This window comes from Procambarus clarkii, chromosome 10, assembly GCF_040958095.1.
Source record: "Procambarus clarkii isolate CNS0578487 chromosome 10, FALCON_Pclarkii_2.0, whole genome shotgun sequence".
Lineage (NCBI taxonomy): Eukaryota > Metazoa > Arthropoda > Malacostraca > Decapoda > Cambaridae > Procambarus > Procambarus clarkii.
This window is the reverse complement of record NC_091159.1, coordinates 19576512-19603295: the sequence shown is the minus strand read 5'-3', so window position 1 is coordinate 19603295 and position 26784 is coordinate 19576512. Positions and strand designations below refer to the sequence as shown.

The window sequence follows — 26784 nt, the reverse complement described above, 5'->3', positions numbered from 1 at the left end:
TGTTCTATTCCAGCCCTTGTGAAGCTATTACGTCTATGAGGTCAAATGGTGAAGGAATGTGTAGGTGTGCGCGGGAGACTTTGTTACGAAGATTACAGCCTTCACTGTGGGAGATGACACCAGAAATGTGGGGGAAGTGATCACTCCCAGGAGTGTGAGGCTTCCTCCCACGAGGCTGGAGGGAGTTACCGAGCCGTGAAGCTCTACACTGTTCACTATACACTGTCGCTCCTTCACTGTCTTCACCATACATTAGGTACAATCCTAGTAGGTAAGAGTGGCATATTCTCTTTAATTTAAATTATTTTGCTGAACTCGTGTTATTTCTCAGTCACTATATTTGTTCCGCTTTTGGTATATCGGTAACTTGTGTATACAAATATGTAAAACCAAGTATTACAATCATTTATGTATACCAATTAGTAATTTTGTTTGTGTATTTGTTTGAATCTACCATTTTAATTTTTTCCACAAAAAATGCCCAGTCACCATTTGTCATTTTCGTGTTATGTCAGAGATACCAACATTTACAATGCCATAGTGAGCACACGAGCGCAGACCTGAACAGCGATAGACTCCAGGCATGTCAGCTGTCTATCAGACTCTGCCTAACAGTAAGCTGTCTATCAGACTCTGCCTAACAGTAAGCTGTCTATCAGACTCTGCCTAACAGTAAGCTGTCTATCAGACTCTGCCTAACAGTAAGCTGTCTATCAGACTCTGCCTAACAGTAAGCTGTCTATCAGACTCTGCCTAACAGTAAGCTATCAGACTCTGCCTAACAGTAAGCTATCTATCAGATTAACCACAGGGACTGCCTAACAGTCCCTGTGGTTCTAACTGTTAGGAAGAGTCCCTGTGGACCCTGGACCCACCAGCCACACCCTGGACCCCCTATCGAATGGTGCGCAGATCAAACTGGAATTTGCTTGTTTCAACTTGGTGTCCCGCCTGACCCTTGCCACAAGGTTGTGACCAACCGGCATGCTGGTGCCATCACGCACCTCAAGGACTCGAACTTGTTTAACCTCCTTGCTACCTGCAAGTGCACACAGGCCGCCCAGCCACCTTTACGCCAGTCTATATTGGGTTGCACAAGGAACAGAATCATGGGAAGCTGTGTTGTAGTTTTAGAAGTTGTATCGTCTTCGTAATTGGGGTAATTAATGACCTATTAATTTTGCACCCATCAACCGTCCCAGATTTGGCCGCCATCTTGAAAAATATGGCGGCCAAAAACAGATTTTTCTATATATCTCACTTAAGAATCACTTTAGAGGAAACTGTGTCGATATATAAAATAATGTACATAAACGTTTCTACATCACATGTTCTATACATGTTTCTAGTGCGTAGCACCGTTTTGACCTCAGAGGTGCGAGTGTGTCTGTACCATATCTTTCATGACCCCGTGTTGCTTAATATAACTTAGAAAATTGTCTTGCAGGGAAGTTCTTCTTTTGTTCTGGCTGAGGACAGAGTGTGATTGGTCGCTGGCGGAGTGACCACCCTAGCACCCAACCACCCACCCCAGGTGACCACCCTAGCACCCAACCATCCACCCCAGGTGACCACCCTAGCACCCAACCATCCACCCTAGGTGACCACCCTAGCACCCAACCATCCACCCTAGGTGACCACCCTAGCACTGTTCATCAATGTTTATTTCAGAGTTTGAAAATTTTAATCCCTTCCATGAAACACATCTCAAAGAGCATGTTAAGCCTGCCCTTCTACAGCTATATGCAGCTGTCATGCAATCTTTGAGGCATTTATTGGACATAATGTAGAGCAGCTCTGATGGAGCAAGTTCTTTATCTGTGGTGATGGGGACCAGTCCTTCAGCAGACACACTCCAGCCCCAGCGTGTAGGTGGAAAGACTTTGCCCAACCACTTCTGAACTTGGTAATATGTACGTAATAAATATAGTTGGGCAGCAGCGTCTACTGCTGCCCGACGTCTCAGCGACGGAGGTTACTTAGTCCTCTCGCAGGACCAAGCTTAGAGTTCGTGGACTGCCCAAGATGAACTGCCGTCCTCAGCTCAATCGCCTCCATACGTCACCTTTGTGGACATAAAAACGTCATTAGCCAGATGGAGAGTACACCGGGTGACCCTGGGATAACACTCGTCAACCCCTCACTGGGGAATTGATATTGTGTTTGTTGCCACACCCTAGATGGCGATTTTATTTATTTTATTTTTTTGCAGGGATATTCCTGTGCGGGCCCTAAGCCTCTGGCTGGCCCACTAAGTGTTCCTTGTTTCTGTTTTACTTGGGCGGAGTATGAGTATTTATGACTCGTGTGGTCGCTTCAGTATTTTTTTGCCACATGTGTTTAACAACTTCTTCTGCTCTGTTGAATCTAAGTTGATATCTTAATGGGTTTGTAACGGTTTTAGATAACGTTCCAGTGGTCTGTCCGGAATTTCCCTACAGTGTTGACATTTCCTCTCATCTTCCGGAACCTGTAAGCCTATTTCCCATGCACATGGGTATCCAAGCCTGATGCGATGTAAGTGTACTTCTGTTGCTCTACTGCTCCCTTTCATCAAACCTAGATGGCGCTGATCTAGATAAGCCACCCACCAGAGGTCATCATCGTCGACCTCATATTCTGACTGAGGCAGGAAACTGGAGCCTCCCACCGATACCACGCCACCCCCAACAGATGGCGTTGTCTACATGACGCCCAATACTAGGAGAGTTGGAGTGCAGACCCGTAGATGGCGCTGAAATTGCCACTCCACACTCCGACGATGGTGTCGATACCGTAACATTCACGTTCCTTAAACACTGCAACAACTTCTTGAAGTTCTTCGTGCTCTTCCTGCAGTTTTATGAACTTCAGTTTCCCTTGTGTGTAAAAGCTGTAGTAGCATCAGCGCCACTGAATACATGCATGACAAGGATGTTGTTCTTGATGACTGATCCGTACATCAAAGAGGCTGTGTATGTGTGTACAGTTTGTTATCTGTATTTTCTTTGTCTTGTTTCAAGAAGTTTGTGTTTGTGTTTGATCCAGACAAAGCTGTGAACATTATTAAAATGTCTACATCTTCTCCTGCGATTGTTGCTGACTCAGTCTTGGTGAACTCTTCAGACACACAATTATTGTGTCTGCATCTTCGGTAGCTTGTTTTACAGTGAAGCCCTCGGTAGCCGCCTTGGTGATGAGCAGGTTATATGAGGTTATCTTGAGATGATTATGGCCCTGTCCTCGACAAGGCCTCCTTTTTGTTACACACCCCCAGGAAGCAGCCCGCAGCAGCTGTCTAACTCCCAGGTACTTATTTACTGCTAGGTGAACAACGTGAAAGAAACTTTTCCCATTTGTTTCCGCCTACACCGGGGATCGAATCCAGAACCTTATTACTACGAATCCCGAGCACTGTTCACTCACCCGTCAGGATCTCAGCAGTGTGATATGCTGCTCTTATTTCTCTCGTGTGAATGAAATTGACTTTGAGGTGTTGCTGGTGGCACAGTTCCACCAAACACGGCGCCTCTGGTGGAACACAAGAGTCCTCCACCACCCTCAACACATTTAGTGGACCAGTCAGAGGCTTAGGGCCTGCAGAGGAATTTTTCTGCAAAACAAAAATCTAAGTTTTCTGGATGCCCATTAAAGTCAATAATAGCATTCTCTCTGTAGTGCTTGTTGACACACTCGACACACCTGTTCAGGATTGCTGAGAAGATCACTCGCTGATGTCAAACAACTCGATGAATAAGAAATCCTCCGTCAACAACATCAATTGGAACTCCAACAATTCTACTCTCACAAACTGATGAAAATAACCGGGATGGATTTCTTGGTTGTAGGCATTTCTCGTTCATCAAAGAGTGACATGGGATCTGGAGGAAGTTCATACTCAGATTTCTGTTTAAATAGTTCTTGTGAGTCTTTGCTAAATAAAATTCTTCTAAATAACATTTCAGAATAAAGTGGACATGCAACACCCCTTACTGTTGGATAACACCCTTAGTGGGCACCCCTTACTGTTGGATAACACCCTTAGTGGGCACCCCTTACTGTTGGAAAATACCCTTAGTGGACATCCCTTACTATTGGACAACACCTTTAGTGGACACCCTTACTGTTGGGCAACACCCTTAGTGGACACCCATAACTGTTGGACAACACCCTTAGTGGACACCCATAACTGTTGGACAACACCCTTAGTGGACACCCATAACTGTTGGACAACACCCTTAGTACACACCCATTACTGTTGGACAACACCCTTAGTACACACCCATTACTGTTGGACAACACCCTTAGTGGACTCCCCTTACTGTTGGACAGTAAGTCAATGTCTTTGACAGTGACCAAACTCCAACATCATCAACATTATGAGGTTGAGAGTCTACATCTCCTGGTAGGATGTAGACACTCATCTACATCTACATGTACTGACTAACATAATGCCGTCAACATCTGCATATGGTGGCTGCGATAACAACTTTGTATGGTATGATGCTTGTACAGCGTCTAAATCATCTATGTAACATATGTGGGTAGTAACTGTTGGGCTCTAGTCATCGTTCTTCTCACTCGCTTCCAAATAGTGTCCTCAGCGTGATGAACTTCCTCACGGTGCACAGTCTCTACACGGTGCACAGTCTCTACACGGTGCGCAGTCTCTACACGGTGCACAGTCTCTACACGGTGCACAGTCTCCACACGGTGCACAGTCTCCCACGGTGCACAGTCTCCACACGGTGCACAGTCTCCACACGGTGCACAGTCTCTACACGGTGCACAGTCTCTACACGGTGCACAGTCTCTACACGGTGCACAGTCTCTACTCGGTGCACAGTCTCTACACGGTGCACAGTCTCTACACGGTGCGCAGTCTCTACACGGTGCACAGTCTCTACACGGTGCACAGGCTCTACACGGTGCACAGTCTCTACACGGTGCACAGTCTCTACACGGTGCACAGTCTCTACACGGTGCACAGTCTCCACACGGTGCACAGTCTCCACACGGTGCACAGTCTCCACACGGTGCACAGTCTCCACACGGTGCACAGTCTCTACACGGTGCACAGTCTCCACACGGTGCACAGTCTCCACACGGTGCACAGTCTCCACACGGTGCACAGTCTCCACACGGTGCACAGTCTCCACACGGTGCACAGTCTCCACACGGTGCACAGTCTCTACACGGTGCACAGTCTCCACACGGTGCACAGTCTCCACACTTTGCACAGTCTCTACACGGTGCGCAGTCTCTACACGGTGCACAGTCTCCACACGGTGCACAGTCTCCACACGGTGCACAGTCTCCACACGGTGCGCAGTCTCTACACGGTGCACAGTCTCTACACGGTGCACAGTCTCCACACGGTGCACAGTCTCTACACGGTGCACAGTCTCTACACGGTGCACAGTCTCTACACGGTGCACAGTCTCTACACGGTGCACAGTCTCCACACAGTGCACAGTCTCTACACGGTGCACAGTCTCCACACGGTGCACAGTCTCCACACGGTGCACAGTCTCCACACGGTGCACAGTCTCCACACGGTGCACAGTCTCCACACGGTGCACAGTCTCCACACGGTGCACAGTCTCCACACGGTGACTGTGGTTCAATACATTGTTCATGCACTGTCACTTTGTTCAGTCCTTCTATTGAGAACGTTTTCCATCGTTCCATTAACTGCTGCAGTCTATCACTGTTTTCACAACTTTCACTTTCACTACACCAGAGATTCCCTCACTTACATTTGTGAAGTTATCTTCACAGATGAACCATATTCCTGATGAAGATATTTTTCCACAAAATAAAAGTTTAGCGCAAGTTAACTGTTCTTAATCATACTTCATCAAACAAACGATAAATATACACTTAACGTAAGGGCTTAAAGCACCCTTCAATAGCATACAACACCATTTTGCATGTGATATTTCGTAACTGGGGTTCGAAAAAATTATGTGTATAAAGTGTATGAAAAACTCTCGCACCTCTAGCGTCAACACTGTCCACGCACTAAAAAATGTATATATACAAAAAAAAAATTATAATATTTTAAGTATATTATTTTACATGTCGACACAATTTCTCCTAAATTCAGTCCTAAAGATATTTACCAAAACTATTTGTGGCCGCCATTTTTTCCAGATACCGGCCAAATCCGGACGATAGATGGGGTGCAAAATTAATGTTATTAAGTACGATAACACTTACTGCAGCTTTCCATGATTTTGTTCCATATTCGTCATTCACCTCTGTAGACTTGACTCATATGTTGGAAAGACTCAAGACATTCTGCACCTAAAAGTATAGCATTTTAGGTCATAAAACCTCGACCTCCACGCTACCTGGACCTCCACACTACCTGGACCTCCACGCTACCTGGACCTCCACGCTACCTGGACCTCCACGCTACCTGGACCTCCACGCTACCTGGACCTCCACACTACCTTGACCTCCACGCTACCTGGACCTCCACGCTACCTGGACCTCCACGCTACCTGGACCTCCACACTACCTGGACCTCCACACTGCCTGGACCTCCACGCTACCTGGACCTCCACACTACCTGGATCTCCTCACTACCTGGACCTCCACGCTACCTGGACCTCCACACTACCTTGTCCTCCACACTACCTTGTCCTCCACACTACCTGGACCTCCACGCTACCTGGACCTCCACGCTACCTGGACCTCCACACTACCTTGACCTCCACGCTACCTGGACCTCCACACTGCCTGGACCTCCACGCTACCTGGACCTCCACGCTACCTGGACCTCCACACTACCTGGACCTCCACACTGCCTGGACCTCCACGCTACCTGGACCTCCACGCTACCTGGACCTCCACGCTACCTGGACCTCCACACTACCTTGACCTCCACGCTACCTGGACCTCCACGCTACCTGGACCTCCACGCTACCTGGACCTCCACACTACCTGGACCTCCACACTGCCTGGACCTCCACGCTACCTGGACCTCCACACTACCTGGACCTCCTCACTACCTGGACCTCCACGCTACCTGGACCTCCACACTACCTTGTCCTCCACACTACCTTGTCCTCCACACTACCTGGACCTCCATGCTACCTGGACCTCCACACTACCTGGACCTCCACACTACCTGGACCTCCACACTACCTCGACCTCCACACAACCTCAACCTAAACACTACCTTAACCTCCACACTACCTTGACCTCCACACTACCTTGACCTCCACACTACCTTGTCCTCCACACTACCTCGACCTCCACACTACCTTGTCCTCCACACTACCTCGCCCTCCACACTACCTTGTCCTCCACACTACCTTGACCTCCACACTACCTGGACCTCCACACTACCTTGACCTCCACACTACCTCGCCCTCCACACTACCTTGTCCTCCACACTACCTGGACCTCCACACTACCTGGACCTCCACACTACCTTGACCTCCACACTGCCTCGCCCTCCACACTACCTTGTCCTCCACACTACCTGGACCTCCACACTACCTTCACCTCCACACTACCTGGACCTCCACACAACCTGGACCTCCACACTACCTGGACCTCCACGCTACCTGGACCTCCACACTACCTGGACCTCCACACTACCTCGCCCTCCACACTACCTTGTCCTCCACACTACCTTGACCTCTACACTACCTTGTCCTCCACACTACATTGACCTCCACACTACCTTGACCTCCACACTACCTTGACCTCCACACTACCTTGTCCTCCACACTACCTTGTCCTCCACACTACCTTGACCTCCACACTACCTCGCCCTCCACACTACCTTGTCCTCCACACTACCTCGCCCTCCACACTACCTTGTCCTCCACACTACCTTGACCTCCACACTACCTTGTCCTCCACACTACCTTGACCTCCACACTACCTTGTCCTCCACACTACCTTGACCTCCACACTACCTCGCCCTCCACACTACCTCGCCCTCCACACTACCTCGCCCTCCACACTACCTTGACCTCCACACTACCTTGTCCTCCACACTACTTCGCCCTCCACACTACCTTGTCCTCCACACTACCTTGTCCTCCACACTACCTTGTCCTCCACACTACCTTGTCCTCCACACTTCCTCGCCCTCCACACTACCTTGTCCTCCACACTACCTTGACCTCCACACTACCTTGTCCTCCACACTACCTCGCCCTTCACACTACCTTGTCCTCCACACTACCTCGCCCTCCACACTACCTTGTCCTCCACACTACCTCGCCCTCCACACTACCTTGTCCTCCACACTACCTTGACCTCCACACTACCTTGTCCTCCACACTACCTCGCCCTCCACACTACCTCGCCCTCCACACTACCTTGTCCTCCACACTACCTCGCCCTCCACACTACCTCGCCCTCCACACTACCTTGTCCTCCACACTACCTTGTCCTCCACGTTGTGTAATTCTCTGCGATACCCTCGCTGCCATCTACCATGCCCTCGCTGCCCTCTACCATGCCCTCGCTGCCATCTACCATGCCCTCGCTGCCATCTACCATGCCCTCGCTGCCCTCTACCATACCCTCGCTGCCATCTACCATGCCCTCGCTGCCATCTACCATGCCCTCGCTGCCCTCTACCATGCCCTCGCTGCCATCTACCATGCCCTCGCTGCCCTCTACCATGCCCTCGCTGCCCTCAACCATGCCCTCGCTGCCCTCTACCATGCCCTCGCTGCCCTCTACCATGCCCTCGCTGCCCTCTACCATGCCCTCGCTGCCATCTACCATACCCTCGCTGCCCTCTACCATGCCCTCGCTGCCCTCTACCATGCCCTCGCTGCCCTCTACCATGCCCTCGCTGCCCTCTACCATGCCCTCGCTGCCCTCTACCATGCCCTCGCTGCCCTCTATCATGCCCTCGCTGCCCTCTACCATACCCTCGCTGCCATCTACCATACCCTCGCTGCCCTCTACCATGCCCTCGCTGCCCTCTACCATGCCCTCGCTGCCATCTTCCATACCCTCGCTGCCCTCTACCATGCCCTCGCTGCCATCTACCATACCCTCGCTGCCATCTACCATGCCCTCGCTGCCCTCTACCATGCCCTCGCTGCCATCTACCATGCCCTCGCTGCCATCTACCATACCCTCGCTCCCCTCTACCATGCCCTCGCTGCCATCTACCATACCCTCGCTGCCCTCTACCATGCCCTCGCTGCCATCTACCATACCCTCGCTGCCCTCTACCATGCCCTCGCTGCCATCTACCATACCCTCGCTGCCCTCTACCATACCCTCGCTGCCCTCTACCATGCCCTCGCTGCCATCTACCATACCCTCGCTGCCCTCTACCATGCCCTCGCTGCCATCTACCATGCCCTCGCTGCCATCTACCATACCCTCGCTGCCCTCTACCATGCCCTCGCTGCCATCTACCATACCCTCGCTCCCCTCTACCATGCCCTCGCTGCCATCTACCATACCCTCGTTGCCCTCTACCATGCCCTCGCTGCCATCTACCATACCCTCGCTGCCCTCTACCATACCCTCGCTGCCCTCTACCATGCCCTCGCTGCCATCTACCATACCCTCGCTGCCCTCTACCATGCCCTCGCTGCCATCTACCATGCCCTCGCTGCCATCTACCATACCCTCGCTGCCCTCTACCATGCCCTCGCTGCCATCTACCATACCCTCGCTGCCATCTACCATGCCCTCGCTGCCATCTACCATGCCCTCGCTGCCATCTACCATGCCGTCGCTGCCATCTACCATGCCCTCGCTGCCATCTACCATGCCCTCGCTGCCATCTACCATGCCCTCGCTGCCCTCTACCATGCCCTCGCTGCCCTCTACCATGCCCTCGCTGCCATCTACCATGCCCTCGCTGCCATCTACCATGCCCTCGCTGCCATCTACCATGCCCTCGCTGCCATCTACCATGCCCTCGCTGCCCTTTACCATGCCCTCGCTGCCATCTACCATGCCCTCGCTGCCATCTACCATGCCCTTGCTGCCATCTACCATGCCCTCGCTGCCATCTACCATACCCTCGCTGCCATCTACCATGCCCTCGCTGCCATCTACCATGCCCTCGCTGCCATCTACCATGCCCTCGCTGCCCTCTACCATGCCCTCGCTGCCATCTACCATGCCCTCGCTGCCATCTACCATGCCCTCGCTGCCATCTACCATGCCCTCGCTGCGGATCCTTGACAACTAAAATCTTTGCAACGATGAATCCTTTAACTTTTCTTCTCATTAACGAGGTATTCTTCGTCATAACTTTAATAATTACGTTCATTTCTCTTGTTGTCGCAACTCAGCTTTTCTCGCAGCAAAACACTTTCCAGGTTATCAAAGAAACTTTAACAAAAAATGGGTCTGAAATTCTCTTGTCTCGCGTGAAAGCTTTATTGGAGCTTAATAGGATAAATTTGGCAGAGATTCCGGTGTTCTGAACCTTCTCCAGAGGTTATGGAGTAGCCTTGAGACCTACGGTTCTTGTTCACGGACCCCAAGGAACCTCAATGGGAGGTCACGGAGCTCCAGGAACCCCAACGGCAGATCACAGAGTGGCCAGAGTCACTCCGAGACAAGTGAGTGAGAATGAGAGGCAAAGATGAACCAGCAAGACTCGACTTAGTATTCACTCTAAACGATTCAGACATAAGGGAAATCGGTCCTGAAGCCCCCGTGGGTATGAGTGATAACAGCGTACTGTTGTTTGAGTATCTGGTCGAAGAAGGGTTAATGTACTCAAGGAAGGGACCAGAAAGCAATAGGCCGGCATTCCGGAAGAGAAACTATGAGGAGATAAGAAAATTCCTAAATGATAAAGCTTGGGAAACAGAGCTCAGAGGAAAGAGGGTTCAAGACATGATGGACTACATCACATAGAAGTGTAAGGAGGCAGCAGATAAGTTCGTCCCAGTCCAAAAGGAAAACAATGAAATGCAGACAAGAAACTCATGGTTTAATCAGAGTTGTAAGCTATCATAGCAACTAAGTAACAGGGCATGAAACAACAGAAGACTAGAGAGCAGAGAAAGATACCAGAGCGCCAGGAATGAATACGTCAGGGTGAGAAGAGAGACAGGAGGGATATATGAAAACGACTTAGCGAACAAGGCAAAGACTCAACCTAAATTGCTGCACAGCCACATCAGGAGGAAAACAACAGTGAAGGAACAGGTAATGAAACTGAGGATAGGGGCAGACAGATTCACTACAAACGACAAAGAAGTGTGCGGAGAACTCGAGGAAAGGCTGCGGGAAATGCACCTTACGACACTGGAAAACAGAAGAGTGAGGGGAGACATGATCACTACCTACAAAATTATCAGAGGAATTGACAGGGTAGATAAAGGTAAACTGTTTAACACGGGTGGTACGCGAACAAAGGGACACAGGTGGAAACTGAGTACCCAAATGAACCAGAGACGTTAGAAAGAATTTTTTCAGTGCCAATGTAGTTAGTAAATGGAATACACTAGGAAGGGATGTGGTGGAGCTGACTCCATACACAGTTTCAAATGTAGATATGATAGAGCCCAGTAGGCTCAGGAATCTGTACACCAGTTGATTGACGGTTGAGAGGGGGGATGTAAGAGTCAGAGCTCAGCCCCCGCAAGCACAACTAGGTGAGTACAACTAGGTGAGTACGGAGCCCCCTGGCACCTTAACGGTAGGTCACGGAGTTCCTAGCGGTTTCGGGTGGCTTACTGGTACCGACCGCCGTGCTTGGGTGCTCAGAGGAGGCCCACAGCCGAGTTAGGGAGTTCAAAGAAGACCACAGCCGTGTTATGGAGCTCAGAGGGGCCCACAACCCCTGTTAAAGAGTTCAGAGGTGCCCAAATCCGTGTTATGGTTCTCCGAGGAGCCCACAGCCGTGTTAAAGAGCTTAGAGGAGCCCACAGCCGTGTTAAAGAACTCCGAGTGGCCCACAGCCGTGTTAGGGAGCTCAGAGGGGCCCACAGTCGTGTTAGAGAGCTCAGAGGGGCCCACAGCCGTGTTAGGGAGCTCAAAGGGGCCCACAGCCGTGTTAGGGAGCTCAGAGGAGCCACAGTCGTGTTAGGGAGCTTAGAGGGACCCACAGTCATGTTGGGCTGCTCAGAAGTGCCCACAGCCGTGATAGGGAGCCCACAGCCGTGATAGGGAGCCCACAGCCGTGATAGGGAGGCCACAGCCGTGATAGGGAGCCCACAGCCGTGATAGGGAGCCCACAGCCGTGATAGAGAGCCCACAGCCGTGATAGGGAGCCCACAGCCGTGATAGGGAGCCCACAGCCGTGATAGGGAGCCCACAGCCGTGATAGGGAGCCCACAACCGTGATAGGGAGCCCACAGACGTGATAGGGAGCCCACAGCCGTGATAGGGAGCCCACAGCCGTGATAGGGAGCCCACAGCCGTGATAGGGAGCCCACAGCCGTGATAGGGAGCCCACAGCCGTGATAGGGAGCCCACAGCCGTGATAGGGAGCCCACAGACGTGATAGGGAGCCCACAGCCGTGATAGGGAGCCCACAGCCGTGATAGGGAGCCCACAGCCGTGATAGGGAGCCCACAGCCGTGATAGGGAGCCCACAGCCGTGATAGAGAGCCCACAGCCGTGATAGGGAGCCCACAGCCGTGATAGGGAGCCCACAGCCGTGATAGGGAGCCCACAGCCGTGATAGGGAGCCCACAGCCGTGATAGGGAGCCCACAGCCGTGATAGGGAGCCCACAGCCGTGATAGGGAGCCCACAGCCGTGATAGGGAGCCCACAGCCGTGATAGAGAGCCCACAGCCGTGATAGGGAGCCCACAGCCGTGATAGGGAGCCCACAGCCGTGATAGGGAGCCCACAGCCGTGATAGGGAGCCCACAGCCGTGATAGGGCGCCCACAGCCGTGATAGGGAGCCCACAGCCGTGATAGGGAGCCCACAGCCGTGATAGGGAGCCCACAGCTGTGTAATTATCTTGTCATAAACAAAACGAAGCTGATGAAAGTTGATTGGCATGCCGCCAGGCGAGCCCAAGAGCTGAGAGGTGTGTCACCAGATGTACAGAAAAGTCGGTATTTCTCCTTTAATAAAAATCAAGGTTGGAAGGATTGTAAATGTAAATTCATTTAGTATGGTTATACTCCCTTGACCTTACTAGCTCCTGCCAACCTTCAAGCGCTTGACTGACCAACACTGACCGGCGCTGCCTCTGCTTGTGGTCTACCAGGCCATCACCAGTCTTGGTGTGGTCGTCGTCTCCTTAGCGTCGGTCTCCTTGGGGTGGTCGTCGACTCCTTAGCAACATCAGAGACGTTCTTGGACGTATTGATATCATTCGTATATCGTCTCACTATAACAAGCAGACTCACCTCTGAAGATACCCATTAAGTTATCCTAATTGGATAATAGACCACGCTAAAGCACCAGCTTCCTTGAACCTATTCCCGGAAGCTAATGCAACTAAGTCTTAATGCAATATTAATTAAGGTAAGATCCAAGTAAATTAGGGACAGATTATTTGACACAGGTGGTACTCGCACCAGGGTACACAGGTGGTACTCGCACCAGGGTACACAGTGGTACTCGCACCAGGGTACACAGGTGGTACTCGCACCAGGGTACACAGGTGGTACTCGCACCAGGGTACACAGGTGGTACTCGCACCAGGGTACACAGGTGGTACTCGCACCAGGGGACACAGGTGGTACTCGCACCAGGGTACACAGGTGGTACTCGCACCAGGGGACACAGGTGGTACTCGCACCAGGGCACACAGGTGGTACTCGCACCAGGGGACACAGGTGATACTCGCACCAGGGGACACAGGTGGTACTCGCACCAGGGGACACAGGTGGTACTCGCACAAGGGGATACAGGTGGTACTCGCACCAGGGGAGACAGGCAGAAACTGAGTACCCAAATGAGCCACAGAGACATTAAAAACAACTTTTTCAGTGTCAGCATAGATAACAATGGAATGCATTAGGCAGTGATGTGGTGGAGGCTGACTCCATACACAGTTTCAAATGTAGATATGATAGAGCTCGAAAGGCTGAAGAACCTGTACACCAGTTAATTGACAGTTGAGAGTCTGGACTAATGAGACAAAGTTCAGTCCTCACAAGCACAACTGAGTGAGCACAATTAGGTGAGCACACACACACACACACACACACACACACACACACACACACAACAACAACAACAACAAAAGGTTCAAGGAGGTCTTTACAATAGAACAGGGAGAAGTCACGGCGCTAGGAGAGGTGGCAGCAAACCAGGTGACCTTGGAAAGGTTCGAAATTACAAGAGATGAGGTCAAGGAGCACCTATTGGAGCTGGATGTGAGAAAAGCTGTTGAGCCGGATGGAATCTCACCATGGGGTATTGAAAGAGTGTGCAGGAGCAATTTGCTTGCCACTCTCCATAGTGTATAGTAGGTCACTGGAAACGGGAGACCTACCAGAAATATGGAAGACTGCTAATGTAGTACTATTATTTAAAAAGGGTGACAGACAAGAGGCACTGAACTACAGGCCAGTGTCCTTAACTTGTATACCATGCAAGGTGATGGAGAAGATTGTGAGAAAAAACCTAGTAACACATCTGGAGAGAAGAGACTTCGTGACAACCCATCAACATGGGTTCAGGGAGGGTAAATCTTGCCTTACAGGCTTGATAGAATTCTACGATCAGGTGACAAAGATTAAACAAGAAAGAGAAGGATGGGCGGACTGCATTTTATTGGACTGTGGGAAAGCCTTTGACACAGTACCCCATAAAAGGTTGATGCATAAGCTGGAGTAACTGGTAGGGCGCTCCAGTGGATAAGGGAGTACCTAAGCAATATGAAGCAGAGAGTTATAGTGAGGGGTGAGACCTCAGAATGGCGTGCAGTCACAAACATGTTATAACGTGAAAACATGTTATAAATAACATGTTTTTAAAACATTATTTTAAAAACATGTTTTTAAAAAATATGTTTTCTTAAAACATGTTTTCTAAAACATGTTTTTTAAAAACATGTTTTTAAGAAACATATTTTTAGAAAACATGTTTTCTAAATACATGTTTTTTAAAAATATGTTTTCACATGAAAAAAACATGTTTTCATGTTTTTCATGTAAAAACATGAAAAAAACATGTTTTCTAAAAACATGTTTTTAAAAACATGTTTTTCAAAAATATGTTTTTTAAAAACATGTTTTTAAAAACATTTTTTTAAACATGTTTTCTAAAAACATGTTTTTAAAAAACATGTTTTAAGAAATTCAAGAAACAATGATCAATGACTACTGAACCTCCAGCATCATCTTGACTATTGATCCTCCTGCATCATCTTGACTACTTAACCTCCAGCATCATCTTAACTAGTCAACCTCCAGCATCATCTTGACTATTGATCCTCCTGCATCATCTTGACTACTGATAATCCAGCATGATCTTGACTACTGAACCTCCAGCATCATCTTAACTAGTCAACCTCCAGCATCATCTTGACTATTGATCCTCCTGCATCATCTTGACTACTTAACCTCCAGCATCATCTTGACTACTGATCCTCCAGCATCATCTTGACTGCTGAGCCTCCAGCATCATCTTGACTACTGATCCTCCAGCATCATCTTGACTGCTGAGCCTCCAGCATCATCTTGACTACTGAACCTCCAGCATCATCTTAACTAATCAACCTCCAGCATCATCTTAACTAATCAACCTCCAGCATCATCTTAACTAGTCAACCTCCAGTATCATCTTGACTATTGATCCTCCTGCATCATCTTGACTACTGATCCTCCAGCATGATCTTGACTACTGAACCTCCAGCATCATCTTGACTACTGAACCTCCAGCATCATCTTAACTAATCAACCTCCAGCATCATCTTAACTAATCAACCTCCAGCATCATCTTAACTAGTCAACCTCCAGCATCATCTTGACTATTGATCCTCCTGCATCATCTTGACTACTGATCCTCCAGCATCATCTTGACTACTGAACCTCCAGCATCATCTTGACTACTGAACCTCCAGCATCATCTTGACTACTGAACCTCCAGCATCATCTTGACTACTGAACCTCCAGCATCATCTTGACTACTGAACCTCCAGCATCAACTTGACTACTGAACCTCCAGCATCATCTTGACTACTGAACCTCCAGCATCATCTTGACTACTGAACCTCCAGCATCATCTTGACTACTGAACCTCCAGCATCATCTTGACTACTGAACCTCCAGCATCAACTTGACTACTGAACCTCCAGCATCATCTTGACTATTGATCCTCCTGCATCATCTTGACTACTGATCCTCCAGCATCATCTTGACTACTGAACCTCCAGCATCATCTTAACTAATCAACCTCCAGCATCATCTTGACTACTGAACCTCCAGCATCATCTTGACTACTGAACCTCCACAATCAACTTGACTACTGAACCTCCAGCATCATTTTGACTACTGATCCTCCAGCATCATCTTGACTACTGATCTTCCAGCATCATCTTGACTGGATAATCTCTTCCATCATCTTCACTGTGTAATGTCTTCCAGCATCTTGCCTAAATTAATTGTTATATCGGATATATATATCAGGCGCCCAAACTATTCGCTAAAGTTTGTTAAGGATATTTATTGCTTCTCATGATGGAGTCATCAAGTGTAGAACGCCTTAGGAAGGTGTGTGAACGCCTCCACGTGGACGTCTTCGACTCAGCCGCCTACCACTCCGTCTTCGACCAGGACTGTGTACAGATGCTGGGATCTGGGTTGTACGGCAGCTGTGTCCTGGCATCATCTGGGTCTTCCTAGTGGGTCGCCAAAACCTGTGTCGACTTCGAAGGTTTTATTGATGCGTTAGTAGTAGAAATAACGGCTCTGGCAGCACTCCAAGGATTGGCCGGCGTGCAGAAGTTAATTGGGGTCTACCCTGAGACCCTCACCCTGATTACGGAATACTCCGGCGAGACTTGGGCAAAAGTATTCGAGCAGGGCAAGTCTTCTGGGCAAGAGTGTCTGGAGGTCACACATGAAGTGTGCCAGATCGTGGAAAGTATCCATGCTCGGGGATGGGTACACGAGGATATAAGGGAGGACAATATCTGTGTAAAACACACGAAGGAAGGAATCCAGGTTACCATCATTGACTTTGGCTTGGCTAAGCGCATTAGGGCCAGCGTCGAGGAGGGTGACCAGTGCACACGTATGTCACCCGAGGTCCTGGAAAACCACCTAGGTAACCCCGCCAATGACGTGTACGGCATCGCCAGGATGTTCCAAATCTCTGCCGTCTTTTGCCACATCAACGCCCATGGCCGTCTACATCTGTATATGACTCAGGCGCTGAACCAACGGCAGCATCAACGGCCGCTGTTGAAGCAATTGAAAACCGTTTGTTCCAAGGCACTTGTTAAAGAGAGAGAGCACAAAGTTACCGAGCTCTGAGATGGCACAGTGCCTCAGGAGTTGGACTAAACGCAGTGATAGAGGGGAGACATAGCCAGGGTCTCCACAGGCTTCAAATGACTTACAGAACTCTTGTCCACTTGTATTTTTAGTAATAATAAAGGTTAATATCAAATTACTAAAAATAATGTGTTTTTATTTTGATTCACTATAATGTTAATATAATTTGTTTTAAGTGTTTGCATTATTGCGTCAATATTAAACATATATATGTCAAAATTATTACTATATTCATAATGTGTGTGTGTGTGTGTGTATAATCACCTACTTGTGCTTGCGGGGGTTGAGCTCTGGCTCTTGATTTCATTATTTTTTTGTCCACACACACACACACACACACACACACACACACACACACACACACACACACACACACACACACACACACACACACACACACACACACACACACACAGGAAGCAGCCGTAGCGGCTGTCAAACTCCCAGGTACCTATTTACTGCTAGGTGAACAAAGACATTAGGGTGAAAGAAATTATGCCCATTAGCTGGTGATATAAATGGTGTAGACTTGTATTGAATGTATTGTGTTGGATACAATGGGTACAATCAAGTTTTGGGAGTCAGTGTATTTCTCACCTGATTCTTGCAAAAGGTCCGACTGCAGAGATCAGAGCTTATGTGTTGAAGCGAGGTTATCTCAGCAATTTTAGACGGCCTGGGAAAGTCCGTCCATAGACTGCACTTGCATAGTAAAGTTGTGAGACCTCTTTGTATGGTTTTAAAAAATGAATGTAAAGAGTTTATAACAAGTATGTAGATTACCATCTTGGGTATTGAATTAATGAATTCAAAGATGCCCAGAGAGTCAACTTAGGTCGATATGTGGCGACCAAGAAGTCACCCATTGCCACAGCCTTCTCTGGTGTTTAATTCCTTTAATTAGAATAATTCATGTATAACTCAGTATTGCTGTAAATAATCACCCTTGCTTAAGGAGCTATGTAATTTAACGTCATTTGAGAATAAAGAGTAAGTCCCTGAAGTCGACAGTCGGCAGAGGAGGTCATCCATAAATGGTAACCAGTTTATTATGGCAGGATGCATCCAGCATAGTAGCGGTCATGAGGCTGTAGGACTTGACATTGCAAAATGATGGTTGAATTCAGGTGCTATTCAATACTGTAATTAATATATAGCTCAAGTAACCTTGGTTACTTGAGCAAGTAACCAAGTTCCCTGAACACAGAGGCCAGGTTCCCCGAACACAGAGGCCAGGTCCCCTGAACACAGAGGCCAGGTCCCCCGAATACAGAGGTCAGGTCCCCCGAACACAGAGGCCAGGTCCCCCGAACACAGAGGCCAGGTCCCCGAACACAGAGGCCAGGTCCCCTCAACACATAGGCCAGGTCCCTGAACACAGAGGCCAGGTCCCCTCAACACAGAGGCCAGGTCCCCTGAACACAGAGGCCAGGTCCCCTGAACACAGAGGCTAGGTCCCTGAACACAGAGGCCAGGTCCCCAGAACACAGAGACCAGTTCCCCTGAACACAGAGGCCAGGTCCCCTGAACACAGAGACCAGGTCCCCTGAACACAGAGGCCAGGTCCCCTGAACACATAGGCCAGGTCCCTGAACACAGAGGCCAGGTCTCCTGAACACAAAGGCCAGGTCCCCTGAACACAGAGGCCAGGTTCCCTGAACTCAGAGGCCAGGTCCCCTGAACACATTGGCCAGGTCCCTGAACACAGAGGTCAGGTCCCTGAACACAGAGGTCAGGTCCCTGAACACAGAGGCCAGGTCCCCTGAACACAGAGGCCAGGTCCCCTGAACACAGAGGTCAGGTCCCTGAACACAGAGGTCAGGTCCCTGAACACAGAGGTCAGGTCCCTGAACACAGAGGTCAGGTCCCTGAACACAGAGGTCAGGTCCCTGAACACAGAGGTCAGGTCCCTGAACACAGAGGTCAGGTCCCTGAACACAGAGGCCTTGTTACAAGTCCGGTAAGCTTGGTTACTTAACCTTGGGCTCTATCATATCTACACTTGAAACTGTGTATGGAGTCAGCCTCCACCACATCACTTCCTAATGCATTACATTTGTCAACCACTCTGACACTAAAAAAGTTCTTTCTAATATCTCTGTGGCTCATTTGGGCACTCAGTTTCCACCTGTGTCCCCTTGTGCGTGTGCCCCTTGTGTTAAATAGCCTGTCTTTATCTACCCTATCAATTCCCTTGAGAATCTTGAATGTGGTGATCATGTCCCTCCTAACTCTTCTGTCTTCCAGCGAAGTGAGGTTTAATTCCCGTAGTCTCTCCTCGTAGCTCATACCTCTCAGCTCGGGTACTAGTCTGGTGGCAAACCTTTGAACCTTTTGTAGTTTAGTCTTATCCTTGACTAGATATGGACTCCATGCTGGGACTGCATACTCCAGGATTGGCCTGACATATGTGATATACAAAGTTCTGAATGATTCTTAACACAACTTTCTGAATGCCGTTCGTATGTTGGCCAGCCTGGCATATGCCGCTGATGTTATCCTCTTGATATGTGCTGCAGGAGACAGGTCTGGCGTGATAACAACCCCCAAGTCTTTTTCTTTCTCTGACTCCTGAAGAATTTCCTCTCCCAGATGATACCTTGTATCTGGCCTCCTGCTCCCTGCACCTATCTTCATTACATTACATTTGGTTGGGTAAAACTCTAACAACCATTTGTTCGACCATTCCTTCAGCTTGTCTAGGTCTTCTTGAAGCCTTAAACAGTCGGTGTACCGATAACGGAGCCTACTGAACTCTATCACATCTACATATGAAATTGTGTATGGAGTCAGCCTCCACCACATCACTGCCTAATGCATTCCACCTGTTAACTACACTAACACTCAAAAAAATTATTTTTGTGACTCGATATCGATCTGGCATCTGGCGATAGATCTGGCATCTATCGTTTACATATATCAGAAAGAGGATCGATTTCTACGGGACAGAGGCTGCCCACTCAATATCAGTTATTAACTCCCATGTCATTTCTGTCATATTCTTGCCTGTGTCTTCTATTTAGTGGAAGGTTATATATATCACTGCTACTGTTCTTGGTCCTCCCATCTTCACGAGGCCTGTTATGTAGTCTCTGAACCTCTCGCAGAATCTCGAAACTCCATTCCTTCCTTATCAGTAAGGCTATTCTGCCTCCTTCCCTTCCTTCTCCCTGTTTCCTCGTTACAGTGTAGTCCTTGTGCCCTTTAATCAAGTTCTCTTGCTTTGTGTGTAATCCCATCTGTGTTTGAGTACATTAACTTGAAGCTGAATCTCTAATGTACAATTTCAGCATCATATTGACTACTGAACCACCAGCATCATCTTGAGTACTGAACCTCCAGCATCAGCTTGACTACTGAACCTCCAGCATCATCTTGACTACTGAACCACCAGCATCATCTTGACTACTGAACCACCAGCATCATCTTGACTACTGAACCACCAGCATCATCTTGACTACTGAACCACCAGCATCATCTTGACTACTCAACCTCCAGCATCATCTTGGCTACTGAACCACCAGCATCATCTTGACTACTCAACCTCCAGCATCATCTTGACTACTCAACCTCCAGCATCATTTTGACTACTGAACCTCCAGTAGTCATAACGTATATTTCGAATACGTTATCGAATACGTTATCAAATACGATGTATTCTGTGCGTTTTCTACCATTTCGTAAAATTTCAGATAATTTTGTGCTGTTTTTATTGTTTGAGTGGATTGGTACGTTTTTGAACAGTTTTCTGCTATATTCATCATATTTGAGCGGATTTTGTACTTTTCCATATTTAAAAGAATTTTGTGCCATTTGCATCTTATTTGCATGAATTTCGTGCAATTTTCCTCATATTTTTCCTAGTTTTCTCCAATTTTTATCATATTTGAGTAGATTTTTAACCATTGTCATCATAGTGGTGCATTTTTTGTCCTCTTTTCGTCGTATTTATGTAGTTTTTGTGCCATTTCTTCATATATATTCTTGTTTTATATAATTTTCATTGTATTTGTATACAATTTGTGCCATTTTCATATATTTTCTAGTTTTCTACTAATATCATTATGCACCATTTTCTTCATACTTAAGCGAGTTTTCTGATATTTTTCTCGTTTTTTAATGTATTTTGAGCCATTTTCATCATCTTTTTACTGGTTTCTACTATTTTCATCACATCTTTTGTTATTTTGCCAATGATTTGCCTTTTTTCTGCAACTTCGTCATATTTGAGCGTGGTTTGTGCAATATTTAAATTGTTATTGCGGATTATTACTATTTTAATTTTCATCATCAAACTATTTTTCTGTTATTTTTATCGTAATTGCATGGATTTTGTTACATTTTAAATTTTCTCGTAATTTTCTGCTATTTTCATTATGTTTGAGTAGATGCTGACCCATTTTCATTATGTTTGAGTGGATTTTAAGCCATTTTCTTCATATTGTTGTGAGGTTTGTAAGATTTTTGTCGTATTTCTGTACATTTTGTTTCATTTCATCATATTTAGCGGAGTCCATGCCATTTTCATCGTATTTTTGTAAACTGTCTTCTTCTAGTTTTCCGCTAGTTTCATCATGTTTGAGGGTATTAGTATATTTTTTTCATATTTGAGCGGGTTTTTGCAATTTTCTTCGAATTTGTATGAATTTTGTGCCATTTGCATCATATTTGAGCGTATTTTGTGCATTTTTTTCCGCATTTACATACATACGTATTCCATTTTGACACTTTTTGCTAGTTTTCTGCTATTTTCATCATATATGAGCGGATATTGTACCACATTTTTTTTTTCATATATGAGAAGGTTATGTGCGATTTCCATCGTATATGAATGGATTTTGTGCTGTTTCCGCCATATTTAGCTAGTTTTCGACCATTTTCTTTATATCTAAGCGTATTTAAAGCCTTTTTCATTATATTGAACGGGTTTTGTGCTTTTTCTTATCATATTTCTTTGGATTTTGTGAAATTTCGTCATATTTGAGAGAGATTTGTTCCGATTTCAACGTATTTGTTTGGATTTTTACAATTTCCATAAGTTTTTCTGGTTTTCTTCTATTGACATCATATGAGGAGGGATTTTGTACTAATTTTGTCACATTTAGGTGGGTTTTGTGCCAGTTTCTTCGTATTTGTAACGATTTGTTGGCATTTTTATCCAATGTTTGCTAGTTATTCTATTTCAACAAATTTGAGCCAATTTTGAGAATTTTCATTACATTGGAGCCAGTTTTGTGCATGTTTCATGATATTTCTCTCGATTTTCTGCAATTTCCATAAATTTTTTAGCGTGTTTTCTGCCATTTTCATCGTATTTCTGTGGATTGTTGACATTTAATAATTTTTTTGCAAGTTTTCTGCAACTTTTATCATATTTAAACGGGGGTTTTGTTTTAATTTGTACATATTTGAGAGAGTCACTGTTCATGACTTCTTCGTATTTGTATACATTTTATGCCATTGTCATATTTTTCCTAGTTTCTACTATTATCATTATGTTAGAGCGCATTATATACCATTTTCGTCATGTTTAATCGAGTTTTCTATAATTTTACTTGTATTTGAATGTATTTTTTGCCATTTCATTCTCTTTTTTGCTAGTTTTCTACTATTTTCATCAAATATTTTTCTATTTTGTCAACGATGTGTCTTTTTCTGCAATTTCGTCATATTTGATCGGGTTTTGTGCCATTTTCATCGTATTATTGTGGATTGTTACTATTTTAATTTCCATCATCAAACTATTTTTCTGCAGTTTCCATCAAATTTGTATGGATTTTGTTCCACTCATTATTTTTGGTAGTATCTGCTGTTTTCATTATGTTTGAGCAGATGTTGACCCATTTTTATTATGTTTGAGTGGATTTTAAGCAATTTTCATTATATTTGTGAGTTTTGTGCGATTTCCATAGTATTTTTGTAAATTGTTGCCATTTTCATCAATTTTTTCTAGTTTTCTGCTAGTTTCATCATGTTTGAGCATATTAAGTACATTTTCTTCATATTTGAGCAGATTTTCTACCATTTTCTTTGAATTTGTACGATTTTTTTTCCGTTTGCATAATATTTGATCGTATTTTGTGCCATTTTTTCATATTTTTATGAATTTTTATTCATTTTCATCAGTTTTTGCTAGTTTTCTGCAATTTTCATTATATTTGAGTGGGTTTTATTCAAATTGTTATCATATTTCTTTGAACATTATGTCTTTCCAAAATATATAAGCGAGTTTTGTTTCATTTGCATCGTATTTTTGTGGATCTTGTGCTATTTTTGCTAGATTTTTGCTCTATTTTATTATCATTTTGCCTTTATTATCCTATTTTGATCATAATTTAGCGGATTTTGGGAAATTTGTTTCATATGTGAGCGGATTATGCACAATTTTCGTCATATTTGACCGGATTTTATGTTATTTTCAAAATATTTCTTAGATTTTCTATTTTCTTTTGTTTGAAACATTGATATAAACAGACGATGAGTCACAATAACGTGGCTAAAGTATGTTGACCAGACCACACACTAGAAGGTGAAGGGTCAACGACGTTTCGGTCCGTCCTGGACCATTCTCAAGTCCAGGACGGACTTGATATTAAACCACTAGCACATCCAACAATAATATTACCACCATTTCCACCACTAATGCCAGTACCATTACCATCCCCACCACCAATACCATTCCCACAACCGTGTTAAGGATGGTGGTATTGATGTTAAGGATGATGGTATTGATATTAAGGGTGGTGGTATTGATGTTAAGGATGGTGGTATTGATGTTAAGGATGTAAGTAGTGTGAATGACAATGGGGTTAGTATTAGTAGTTGGTGATAGTAGTGATGGTATCATAAATCATAGCCTTTTATTCTGCTTCTAACTCAGTCACTGTTTATTGAGGAAGTCGTTCAACGAATGATCATTCCTCTATTGATATATAAATTTTAATTTTGTGTTTAAGTCTGAAGTGTGAAATGTGGTAAGTAGACTACACTCTTCCCATCCACCTTTCTCTAGGTGGTGTGGTGAGTCCTGTTCCCTGCCCTGCCAGTTGGTTCATGAACAGTCACAAAGATCCACTTCACCCTTTAACTACTTAGAGGCTATCCTGATATCCAGACTCACTTGTTTGAAAGTAATTGTTACCTGAAAATCCATATTTCCTAATTGGGACTGGATCAGGGGATATGCTGAGTATATACTACAGTGTTCTCAGAGTATATCCGTGCCCTAATCACCTCTGGTTTTATTAGTAGTGTTGGGTGGTCATCCTGTCTAACGTTCCCCAAAATCAAAACAACGCCTGTAGCAGGTAATTTTGCACAAACACCTACTAAGTATTTGTCATTTATGAGGTATGATCAATGATCAACTCATATTCATCTTCAAGTCTAGCCAACTCATGAAAATCTCTTCGAAGTTCCTCAGCCAGATATAAAACCACATTAGAAGGAAGGTATATAAGACAAAAACTCTTCAACAAAGAGCCATTTTTTAAGAGTTCAGATCTTTAAGCTCTTCAGCTTCTAACCACTTATTAACAAAATTACTTTTCTTTCATGCAAATTCTACCACTTCTACTAATGGTCTTCCTGATCCTCGGCTCAGTTGTCTAAACGTCTGATTATATTCCTCGGGAATGAGTTCATAACCTGTAAAAATGGCTGCCTTGACTTCATCATAATCAAAGCTGTCACTCGAAGGGATGAATGCAAAAATCCTCCGTGCCTGTCATATCAACTGACCTTGTAGAAGGCCCACCCACTGTGTTTCAGGACATTCCATACTCTGTGCCAACTTCTGAAAGTGAGTGAAGAACTGGTCCTGGTAAGGGCCCAATAGATTCAAAAAGGAAAATGGTTCGAATTCAATCAAACTTTTTGACGAGTTATGAAAAGAGTGTCATCTGGTCCAAGCCTCAGCATCGTAGCATAAATAGGAAAGGAGAAAAAAAATATTAAAGTAGTAAAACTCCATTTTCCAAAATGGTCAAAAACGATTATCAAACACAAGTGTCAACTGAAATCATGTCTATGACTCTCAGCTATCACAATAACATATATTAAACAAAATTATAATTATTTTTATTAAAAAAATTAAGTTATTTTTTTTCAATTTTATTTTTCTTATTTGTTTATCGGACGATTTGCATGAAACTTATACACCTGTCTGCACGTAAGCCTATATGTAAGGGTGCCAATTTTGGAGGAAATTGGTTGATGTCATCCTCAGCCACAGATAGCAGCACCTTTGAGTTTATTTTTAACTTAGTTATTTCAAGTAACATAAATGTTCATATAACTCTTTCATTTTTTATTCAATTTACACGAAACTTACACCTTATATGTAAAGTTTATGTCTCTAAAATATAGGGCCAGCGTCGTTTCCTAAGTTCGTTTATTGATTTAATAATAGCAATAAACATATTACATTTGCATTTTTTTTTTGGGGGGGGGAAACTTTGACTATTTGTATTGGGAAAACTAAACAAGTTTTGGAAAATCCCCAGACTCAGATCCTTTATTATATGCTAATGTGTCAGAAAAGTGTCATAGAATGATGATATCTGAAATGTGTGGTTGTAAATACACACTTGAAAATGTGTAATATTCGTTGAAAAAAAAAAACAATTAAATCTCCCTTTCTATTTAGGCTGCAGTACTGAAACTTGGAACAATTGCAGCTCTTTACATATACAACTAGTCAAAAAATATTGTTTGACATTGAACCACTTTTGATAATTAATCTATTGGCCCCTGGTAAATTTCACCGAAGAGAGGATACTTGACATTCTTGTTCACTTTAACATGCCCAAGAAATTCGGTTACTCAAACCAGAATTTTGTGACCTAATTTTCAATTCTGCTTCCCTAGTTTCCAACTGTAATTTCCTCTGAGCTTGTTCGGCTTCTGTGCTCGTCTGCCATTAACTAGTTAGCTGCATTTGTATGAGAGCTTGCTCTGTCTCTAACTACCTCTAAACTTGATCTGCTTCAAATTGCTTCCGTCCTCTGTTCACTTCTAACTTAAACTTTTGTTAGCTCCAGTTTAGGTGCAGCTGCCTCTGAGTCTGAGCCTCCAGACCTCCTGCAGCTGCTATACTTGCACCACTGATAGGCGAGGACGGCCCCTTGAATCTCTTTTGGGATCATTTCTTGATCGACCCAGTCAGTTAATATTACTTCCAGCAGTTCCGTTTTAACTATTCCCATGTAGAGTAGTACACCATATTACTCATCCACAGCAACTAGGCCTGATTTTTTCACTGCCTTAAGACCCTCTACACCGGATTTTTCCAAAATCTGCTATGCTACTGAGCACTTTTCACCCCTTGAGAAAAAAGCGGGACCAGAAATAAACACCTAAGATTCCACACAATCACC

At 45.6% G+C, this 26784-nt stretch overlaps 2 protein-coding genes across 2 annotated transcripts; both read right to left on the bottom strand.

Moving 5' to 3' along the window:
* Positions 1 to 2700: 2700 nt before the first annotated feature.
* On the bottom strand, positions 2701 to 5618 carry LOC138363208 (homeobox-like protein HDP1). Its single transcript, XM_069322204.1, has 4 exons — positions 5141 to 5618; positions 4709 to 4954; positions 3406 to 3576; positions 2701 to 2858 (listed from the first exon to the last, which is right to left on the bottom strand). The coding sequence occupies exons 1-4, from the start codon at positions 5616 to 5618 to the stop codon at positions 2701 to 2703; spliced, it is 1053 nt and encodes a 350-aa protein (XP_069178305.1).
* Positions 5619 to 8388: 2770 nt separating this feature from the next.
* On the bottom strand, positions 8389 to 10146 carry LOC138363207 (uncharacterized). The gene has a single exon (XM_069322203.1). It carries the CDS (start codon positions 10144 to 10146, stop codon positions 8389 to 8391), a length of 1758 nt encoding a protein of 585 aa, XP_069178304.1.
* Between the last annotated feature and the right edge of the window lie 16638 nt (positions 10147 to 26784).

Bases quoted from the DNA above. Each gene is read 5' to 3' on its own strand.
- LOC138363207 (XM_069322203.1), bottom strand. From the start codon at position 10,146: ATGGTAGATGGCAGCGAGGGCATGGTAGATGGCAGCGAGGGCATGGTA.
- LOC138363208 (XM_069322204.1), bottom strand. From the start codon at position 5,618: ATGAACAATGTATTGAACCACAGTCACCGTGTGGAGACTGTGCACCGT. The intron at 3,577-4,708 runs GTGGGAGACTGT...ATTCCTCTGCAG, and splicing joins CCGTGTGGAGACTGTGCACC to GCCCTAAGCCTCTGACTGGT. The intron at 2,859-3,405 runs GTGAGTGAACAG...TTTACACACAAG, and splicing joins CACTGCTGAGATCCTGACGG to GGAAACTGAAGTTCATAAAA.